Here is a 10,000-nt window from a genome sequence, read left to right as displayed (position 1 = left end):
TGTGCACCATCTGTGCACAGGGCCAGTTTGATGAGTTGCAGACATATACACAACTGTTCTTGGATTTATATTAGAAAGTACATTCAGTACCGAGTGTGTGGCCAATCAGGCGAGTCAGAAATGTACAACAGACAGATAGAAGAAAGCAGAGCAGTGTATTTGCCCTGCACACCGGAGCCACGGGCTTGTGCAACTCGACATAATCAAATTAGACACACAAACAAGAAGGAGGACAGAGGTCGGGAAACAAAGTGTAATCTCTTCAGGATCACAAAAATATGCATATATTGTACTCATATACACAGTCAACAGTGCCCGAATGCAGACAACTGTAGGGCTGATATTGTTCACACACACACACACACACAGACGCACACGAACACACAGAATGGGCAGGCATACTGTATGCACACAGCTGAGCGTAAATGTCCACATGCCAGATGTCTCCTGTAATATCAAGCCGCTCATATTTGCCTTGAGGTTCTGCACCTGCTGAAGCACAGTCTGTTGCTGACGGGATGCACACACACACACACACACACACACACACACACACACACACACACACATACACGCACAGCTTCCTATCAAGCATGATGCTTATCTACAATATGAACACACGCTCACACAGACACGCCGGACCCCTCCTGTGACACAAATGTGTATTGTCTTACCCAGTCCGTGACACATGATGGAGTGAGTCGTGCCATGGAGATGGATGTTCAATCCCACAGAGAGTGGATCCCAGACAGCCATCATGGGCTGGAGTGGCCTCCGGTCACAGCGTTATTACCTCGTAGGCTAAGGACAAGGATGTATTGTCTTCAACTGTGAGGGATAGTGTTTAAAGAGAGGAAGACTACAAGGGGTTACACAATGGCTAGTTATAATCAGCCACTCAGTGACGCATTTTAGCCACGCTCTGTTGGAACTCTGGGGCACTTCAGCTCCGACTCCTCTAATCACTGATTGCTTGAGATTTTGGTGATCTATGATGGTAAGCTTGTTCTGCTGTTGCACTCATTATCTGCCAATCCCATAAGAGCATAAGAACCATTTTTAGAAAGAGCATTGATAATTCCTGTATTGCACAGCGAGCTGTTCTTTTCTTGCTGCACCATTTCTTACCATCTTTAGTTGTTGCCAGGGGACGACTTTGTGATGTTTTTGCTTTTTCTTTTATTCTTGTTTCATATCACTTAGGAGAACATGTTTTACAATACAACGTGGCTATGTGCACTGTGGGGATAAAAGCATTAACACCCTTGAGGACATTGTTTGCTGTGATGATTATCATCACTGACAAAGGTATAATTACACTAAAGAGTGCTGGCAAAGGTACCGCAGCTTTTTAAGTACAATATACAGTACAGTATATACACCATGTATTATGATAAAGTTTCATAGAGCGCCGCAGAGAGGACGTTTATTTGTAGGCCGAAATGGAAACTGGTGTCACCCTGGTCCTCTTAACAAAAAGCCAATAGGATTTCTCCAGTGAAGTTTGGATTATTCTAGAAAATAAGCTCTGCTGGAAGAGAAAGGATATGATTCCTTCACATTTAGTACAGCAAGATCGCCAGAAGTGAAAAGCTAATGTTATATATGAGCTACACCATGGTCGTATGACTTCAACATTGCCACCACCTTGGGCGATGTGTAGTTGGTGAAGATGCTCAGTCATCCAGGTCATGGTAATCATAAATGCTATATATCGTAGGCAACTGCACTTGCTTGCGTTTCTTGAAGACGTTTCGCCTCTCATCCAAGAAGCTTCTTCAGTTCTAAATGACTGGTGCAGAGTTGCAGTCTTTAAAACCTGTGTGGGTGTGAACTTTTTTTGCAGAGTCGTTAAGGTCACATGTGAGTCGTTGACCCACCTGGCCATCATGTGTGTCATTAGGGTCAGGTGGGAAGGTGGGACCAGGGGTGAATGGGTGTGAACTGTGAAGTCGTCTGGGGAGGGATCCCAAGACTGCATTGTAGGTGGGTGATAAGTGGTGTCACAAGCCACCCCCTATGTTTAACGATGGTCGTTCCAGCTTGACGTAGATGGCTTCTTTTACTCCTCTTTCAAACCGCTCTGTAGTCTCACATAGCTACTTGTTGGCAAGCGTCTTTTTTAAGACATGTAAAAGCTTCAGAATTTACAAGTGGGGTATTAACTGCCGTATTTTATGCCGTGGAACAAAATGTGAAAGTCTCTTAAACTTGTGTTAACTGCAGACCTTACTTTAGGAATTTCTAACCAAAAACCCATCCAAAAAACCCATTGACTTCAAGATGAGAAACCAAAAGTGCAAAATTGGGACCCATTCCTGCACCATTCTATTGTGTCCTCTATTGCTTATATTTGTAGCCATTAGTATTAAATTGCTGTTATACTGAGCAACTTTTAGCCATGAATGCATCTAACTGGGAGCAGGAAGCAGATGAAAATGAGCTTAATTTCTTCATCAACTCAGTAAATAAAGGAATTCAGAAGAAAGAAGAAGAGAATAATTTTTATGCAACGACAAACAACACACGCCATCTGGTGCAAATATGATCTGCTGTTGTGATGACATTTGAAACTGAATGTTGTCACAGCTTATAAGAAGATATTTACTAGTTTTACAAGTACACCACGGACCTATGACTTAGCAATATCTGGCCAAATTGTCATTAGGCATGCTGTATTGTCAAACTTTAAGACAAGGACCAGGCTTTTTTTTGTTTTGTCATTTATACAGTGGTAGTAATGTGCAAGTGTCAGTAAATTCAGCCTTTAAAATCGAGCTTACTTCTCTCCGATCTGTGTTCCTGTGCGAGAGCTGTCCCATGTCGCTGCTGCACTATCAAATTAAATGGAGCTAGAAATGATGAGCCAGAGACAGGTGTTAACATGTTAGTGTCAATTCCCCTTTGTCTCCACAGAGCCAGCTCTACATGCATCTGACCAACTACTCAGTCAACAAACACAATGAGAACTTTGAGCGAGACGAGACGGTGGATAAAGGCAGCAAGAGATCCATCAGGTGGTTCACCGAGTTCCTCCGCACCAACGACTACGATGTGGCCAAGTTCTGGGGAGACATCTCGGTATGTGGGGCACAAACACAGACACACAGCTACATGCAGACATATCAAGGCGGATGTGTATTTCCGCGAAATGCAAGGATGTGCGGTATGATAACAAAGGGCACCACAAATGCAAACAGCACACGCAGGCACCCGTAAATTTAATCTGTAAGCGGACACTCTTATATACACACGCTCTCGCTACTAACCAACACACGTTGCACACAGAACACAAGCGGACTGGCAAAAGGTTTGATATGATTTGTTATGACAGTAATTCAGAAAGCTTCCGAGCTTTGTTTAATTCCAGGAAGAGCTCAGTGAAAACACCATTCCTGGAGGGTGAGCTCTCGCTATCTGGCACTACTCTCAGCTCATCCAAACACCTTTACCATGTTCATTTTCTTTCATCAAAGTCTTTTTGGGAGATTTCTTTACCTCCTGTTCCTCAATCATTCTCTTTTTAACTTACGCAAATCCATCCCATCATACACCCCTTTGTCTTTCTGTTACTACTCTTTTAGTAACTCCCTTTTTGTTCTTTTCTGTTTCATTCTTCTTGACCTTGACTTTTTGTCCCTCTGTCCATACTCATTTGGGGTTGTCTGGTCCCTCAGTGCTTGTTCTCCGTTTCGTTGTCTGTTCTCATGCTACAACCTCAAAATCAAATCCCACTGGTTATTATATTCTCCTCAAGGCAATCTTTTATTTCTTCTTTCTATCAGCTCTCACTTTTCTTTATGTTCATGTTGAACAAAGTGGCTTTTGATACTGTTGTAGGTGTTGTGGTCAGTGCTTTAACTTTTCGCTTCCCTTTCTTTAATCACCTCTTTTATATATCTTGTGTAAATCTCTATGTGCTCCATTTTGTCAAGGCGTTAAAGTTCTAGTTCTCTCTCTCTTTTTTTTTTTTTACTTTTCTTCGCTTCAGTTTTCGTTTTCTCTCATCTTTCTTGTCCCTCGGTGACACGCCAGAGAGTGTCACCCTCTGACTCATCCAGACCGTCCTCCTCTCCTCTTGCCTTCTCACCATTTTTGTCTCTGCTCTTTCCTCAGAAGTTGCACCACTTTGGTGTTAGTGCTGTCCGTTTCGCGCTCACACACTGTGTTTTGTTTCAACTCTGTATTTATGCTCTCCGCTCACTCTCCTCTCTCCTTCTCTTTTCATCTCTCCTCTTACATTTTTGTTCCCGTACAGACCAAGCAGGCTGCCCTGACTCTTCCCACCGATGGTCACGGTCAGAGAGTCAGAGAGTCAGAGAGTTTGTTTGGCAAAAGATCGTCTGTGGGGGTTAAGAATATCTTGTATGTGTTTTTTTTTCTTTCTCCATGTTTCACTGGCATCTCTTTCATACTGAGGTATTATTGATGTGCTGTATGGGGCAGTGTGTCCAAGGTTTGATCAGCAAAGCCGCAGCTTTTTTATGTGGATGTAATTTTGAGATCAGTGTCTGACTACAAATAGGCTAGTTATCGAGGCCACGGCTAGACCACCGTACTGCTCTCCTGCACCCAGCAGTCATACCAGGCTGGGAAAACTGCGGGCCAGCAATACAGCGTAGGGCTTGACTGGTGAGGGGAAGTGGAGTGCAGATGGTGTGTGTGTGCGTCAGAGTAAACATGTAGTAGTCAGTACAAATAAATAGCTACACTTTGTCCACTGGGATGGTACTTTAGAGTGACGTTAATGCTCCTTTTCTGATCATGTTGTGTCTATTTGGTGGACAATCAGAAATAATAAGGGTTACACTTTTATAAGACACTTTAAAAGTGATTATCTTTGTCCTACAGTGAACATCAATAGGCATTTAAAATGCAGTTTTAGAAAATCGTTTTGATGAGTTCTCCTGCATAAATGTATTTTGACAGTATATTTCATTTTAGTGAATGACAAAAAACTGTGGCACATAAATGTCTATTCCAAACAGTTAATGCCTTTCAACAGTTTTTTATTTAATTTAGCTTGACGAATAGGTTTTACCTTAAATTTTACCTTAAATTTTACTTACGTAATACTGCCCATGGCTTTAATATCAGACATCCTGCTGTCTTGACTAGTGAGAAGCCCGATTAGTCAACTAGTCAATTAAACATTTCTACCCTCGCCAGTGGACAACAGAAACACTAGTTGGTTAAACTTGTGATGACGATACAGAGAGGAAAACGGGAGGAATATAGACAGGCATATGAGACCAACCAGCGGCTCTGATCATCAAACACTCTCTGTCTCTCTTTTTCACACACACACACACATGCACTCTTACACTCAATGGATGGAACTGCATGCACATCCACATCCATGTGACTGGTACAAGCCTGCAACTGTCTGGCGAACTCTTACGTAGAACGTATGTCTGAGCCACACACACTTGTGCCGGCTGGATGTCTTCTCACTAGGCTGACTAAATGTTATCTGGTAACTTTAATTGAGTGTATTGTTGTTGTGTTTTGTGCAGTGTTCATAATGCATGGTGCAAAGTACCACTCTTCAACGGCATTTAAAATATGATTTGGTTATTGAAAAATGTGATTAGCGGTCTATAAAGTCTCTTATAATATAGTTTTTTTTCCTTGCGTTTCCAGTCAACTTTAAATTTAAACTTGCGTTTAAACGTCAGGCAATTTAGTCATTTAAAAACATCGCAGTCTCAATTGCACTGATGCAGAAAGAGAAGTGACACTATTCAAACTGTTAAAACATAGATAAGATTAATAAATTACACATGCATAATACAATAGCTTAAATAATACACAAATGTATGCAGGTGAATTGAAAACAATAAAGGATAAAATAATTCAAAGAGGCTTATAAAACCATTGAAGCCCAAAGCGAACAAACAGAGGCACACATGCACAGTGCTAGTCAGTGGCCAGTGCTGGGGGCTCAGGATAAGGAGGGAGGTGATGGGGGCAGGGACAAAGACACACACATGCACACACACACACACACCAGCCAGTACCGGGGACTTTGGGCATAAACGGCAGTAGTGGGAGCAGGTGTTTGTGCCGGGCAGCCTGTGGGTCAGACGGGTGGATGGATGGACAGATGGATGGAGGTGTGCGAGCAAAAGACAGACTGAAGAGGGAGGGGGGCTGCCGCCTTATCAGGCCAGGGCCAGACCACCATACCCCTCTCCTGCACCCAGCAGTCAGACAGGACTGGGCAAACTGCAGGCCAGCAGCACTGCGTGGGGCTTGACTGGTGAGGGGAAGCTTTGTGCTGTGTGTGTGTCAGTGTGAGCATGTTTACCCCAGCTGCACAGTGGGAGTAAGCGGGCAGGTAGCAGCCAGCAAACATACGTGCACACATGAACACAGGTTGGGAGCCACTAGCCACACAGATGGACCACCACCAACACCGGTGAAAGTCTGTGTGTGGGTGAAATTTTAAAGGTTCTGTGCCAGCAACACTTTCTGTTTCTCCTCGGCTTTAAACTGCCAGAGTATCTTGAGACACAGGAGAACTGGATGTAGGCCTGCCTCTTTAAAGCAGCTCTGTAGGCTACAGGTTTGCTATGTGTCATGATTGCTCCATTGTCAAAGTTTAGTCCTGAATCTAAAGGTTCAAGCATTTGTCTGCAGTTGCAACCTGCAATTAAAGCAAGACTCCTAATTGCACCCTTTCAGTTTAAGTAGACTGTTAATCAGCGGCTATAAAAAATGGCAGCCTATGGCTTTTTAGGATGAATGCACCAAAAAAAAGTAAGATTTGTGCTCTCTTTGACAGCTCAGCCTGGTGATTCTCTCACTCTTTGTGTTTGTGTGTGTGTGTGTGTCCTGCCAGGAGCTGGTGGTGAAGACGTTGATAGTGGCTGAACCCCACGTGCTGCACGCCTATCGCATGTGTCGCCCCGGCCAGCCACCAGGGAGCGACAGCGTCTGCTTTGAGGTCCTGGGCTTTGACATCATCCTGGACCGCAAACTCAAACCCTGGCTACTGGAGGTACGACTCCGTGTGTGTGTGTGTGTGTGTGTGTGTGTGTGTGTTTCTCACTTTTTTTCCTAATAATTTCTTCTACTTTTTGTTTTGTTATTTTTGAATTTTTAATTAAATTAATTGCAGAAAATAAGCGTTATCACAACATCACTTAAAGGGGCAGATTAATTTGTTAATTTGTGATAGGGTTAGGGTTTTTAAAGTAATTCTTACTTGTTTTCCATTTCAAAACATATTGAAAATAATGAAAGAACAGTAGGAGATTTATGGGAGGATGATTCATGAAACTGCGTATGTGTGTGTGTGTTTCTCAGTCAGAAAAAGGAAGGCTGCAGTCTGTGCAGTCTCACCTGTCTATGCTGGTGCTAAAGTGACAGCGGCACCTAAACTGAAGTAATGTGGCATCAGCAGGAGAGAAGGAGACGTTGCCCCGCACTGACAGAAAGCATAAACACACACTGATTTTGCTTACACACTCTCGTCCCTGGTGCACAGAAACACACACAAACACCCGCGCAGTCTCAAGTATGTATTTATGCACCTCTGAACACAAACAGACACATTTACCATGTAAAATGAAAAGGACGTACACAGCCGCAAACATGCACGCACAATTACATGGATGTGTTCATTCATACACACTCATGCATACAAATAGAAATGCATGCATACCAAGCTGCATATAAGACAAGACAAAGACCACTCGCGCTCACACAAAGGAAATCACACACATGCAGGGGAGGAAAATATAGGTCAGGACGGCAGGTTGACTAGCAAGGCACCCGCCCCTCATTCTCTCAGTGTCAGTCTCTGAAGTGTCAGTCATTCTGGAGATGGATTCGAGCTCAGAGTCCATTCCGGGATTTCCGTCTCACCGTTCTGATGTCAGCCAGTCAGTTAAAGCGTGACCTAAATCCTTTAACCCAAAGTGGCTGCGCGCCTTACCCCCCCCACCCCCACCCTTTCCCACAAATTGACTCAAGGATGGGGAATGCCTGTGGGATAATTGTTTGTTTTTCCCCATCATGACAACCCAAAATAAATCTTGTGATTTCCAAAAGTCTCTGATTTGGAGAAAAGTGGCATTTCATAGTTGGTGGGTGTCACAAGAGTCATCATGGAATTAGGGTGTTATAATTACCTGACTCTTTTTGTGTGGTTGAGCAGTTGTAGCTACTATATGACAAAAGGATGTACAAGAGAGAGCAACATGATGGTGTTCCTTTTGACTGCTGGTGCACTGTGACAGTATGTGTGTGTGTGTGTGTGTGTGCATTGTGTGTGTCTGTGTTTGTGTGTAAGTGTATGAGACATGGCAAACAGCCGTGAATGCAGTTGTTCCACTCCAGCAGTAATGATCCCCCCTGTGCTACTAGCAGCTCTCTATAACTCTCATCAATTAACATCCCACGCGCGCGCACGCACACACACACACACACACACACACACACACACACACACACACACACACACACACACACACAACCCTGCTTCTCTTTCACGCAACATTTACAGCAACAATCATTTATTTCCAAAATTCAACTGATTAGTCAGGGGATAGTTGCAAGCACAGAGACCCCTTCTCAAATCCTCACTGCGTACGCTGTCAAGCCTGAAAATAACTTTATTACCACTTTTTAGCCTGTCGACGTTCATTCCTATCCTGCAGGGACGCCACACACAGCCTGGCCCATAGGCTGGTTGCCACAAACGGTACCCTATGGCAAGCCCTCAGGTCCAAATTTAATTTTTCAGCAGATCACTTTGCAGCATTTTGTGGTAAATTGAATGTATTGCACCGCATTTCACCATTTTTTTTTTATTTTTTTACTGTCACCCCCTTGAGTCCCAGAATACAAAAAAGTTGTGTCAGGAATTGAAACACAATCTAGGTCTCACAGGTTTGTTTTGAATCTGTGGACTTCAGCTCTCAGGTTCCCTTATTGGTGTCACTGTGAATTATGTGCGCCACGCCTCGTTGGGGCTTTACCCAGACTGCTGTTCCGACAATGTCTTCCTCTCTTACTCTTTAAAACGTCAGACTTGGTTGTTGGACATGCAAACACGCAGCCAGGAAATGAAGGTTCAACCTGTGTAAACTCAAAGCCAGTCGGATACCTGAGCGCTAGATGGTATCATATATAAGAAACTGTCAAATGACATTAATCCTGCCCTTTGTATTTGTATTTTTGTCTGCTGTTTTCCAAGCGTGTGTAGGAGGCCGGGGAGGAAAAAGGAACATGATTGCCTCTCACATCCTCCAATTACGCCTCCAGAAAATAGCCACTGTTTTTTTTAGACAAGTTATTCAAAGTAGTGCAACTCCAAACTCCAGTGATTAGAGGACACACTCGCCTTTATCTTGCCATTGCAAGAAAACCTCTGTGGAAGATACAATACAGTGGCTCTTTGTAAGCGGACAAAGAGAAATCATTGCAAATATACTGATAACGAATAGGGATACTCAAGAGGAACAACCCGGCGACCAGCGCACACCTGCTAAATAGCTTGTCACAGGGGTGAAAACAGAGAAGGCAAGAGTGATGCTTCTCAAACCGAGGCCAGGCATCAAACAGGCGCATTGTGCTCAGAGCAAGCATAGAAGGGGGAGAAGAGAAAGTAAAAAGACAGAGACAGGCTTTTGTGTGATCCTTATCTTAATTCAGTGGGGTTTTCAACACAAGTTTTACCTCCTATTGACATTCAAAACATCAGTGCTACATAGGCGTGCACACATACACACACACACACCCTTGCTCAAATGGCGTAACCCGAGACGTTCACTTTCATTAAACCAGCCCAGACAGCATCTGTGTCTCGTATAGGAAAGGCGTTTCATTGAGCCGTGATCTTCGCTTCACACAGACACACACGTACGGACACATTCACACAGTCTGCCTAGACTGTGGTTTGTGTTGTCAGTGCCAAGGGTTTTGCTTTGAGGACTTCATCAAGTGTTTTCTTTGTCTTTTGACAGCAAAAACAAAAATACACTGGAAATCG

General features: G+C 43.6%; 1 protein-coding gene across 1 annotated transcript; it reads left to right on the top strand.

The window, feature by feature from the left end:
- The first annotated feature begins 2,921 nt into the window (after positions 1-2,921).
- On the top strand, positions 2,922-7,611 carry LOC126387550 (tubulin polyglutamylase TTLL7-like). Its single transcript, XM_050040063.1, has 3 exons — positions 2,922-3,081; positions 6,845-7,003; positions 7,312-7,611. Exons 1-3 carry the CDS (start codon positions 2,929-2,931, stop codon positions 7,369-7,371), a joined length of 372 nt encoding a protein of 123 aa, XP_049896020.1. The 5' UTR covers positions 2,922-2,928; the 3' UTR covers positions 7,372-7,611.
- The last annotated feature ends 2,389 nt before the right edge of the window (positions 7,612-10,000 follow it).

This window comes from Epinephelus moara, unplaced genomic scaffold (assembly GCF_006386435.1).
Source record: "Epinephelus moara isolate mb unplaced genomic scaffold, YSFRI_EMoa_1.0 scaffold779, whole genome shotgun sequence".
Lineage (NCBI taxonomy): Eukaryota > Metazoa > Chordata > Actinopteri > Perciformes > Serranidae > Epinephelus > Epinephelus moara.
The sequence above is the reverse complement of the archived record's forward strand: the minus strand, read 5'-3'. Positions and strand labels throughout refer to the sequence as shown.

Excerpts from the sequence above, each read along its gene's own strand:
- LOC126387550 (XM_050040063.1), top strand. The coding sequence starts at position 2,929 with ATGCATCTGACCAACTACTCAGTCAACAAACACAATGAGAACTTTGAG. Across the intron at positions 3,082-6,844 it reads AGTTCTGGGGAGACATCTCG|GAGCTGGTGGTGAAGACGTT; the intron begins GTATGTGGGGCA and ends GTGTCCTGCCAG. Across the intron at positions 7,004-7,311 it reads TCAAACCCTGGCTACTGGAG|TCAGAAAAAGGAAGGCTGCA; the intron begins GTACGACTCCGT and ends TGTGTTTCTCAG.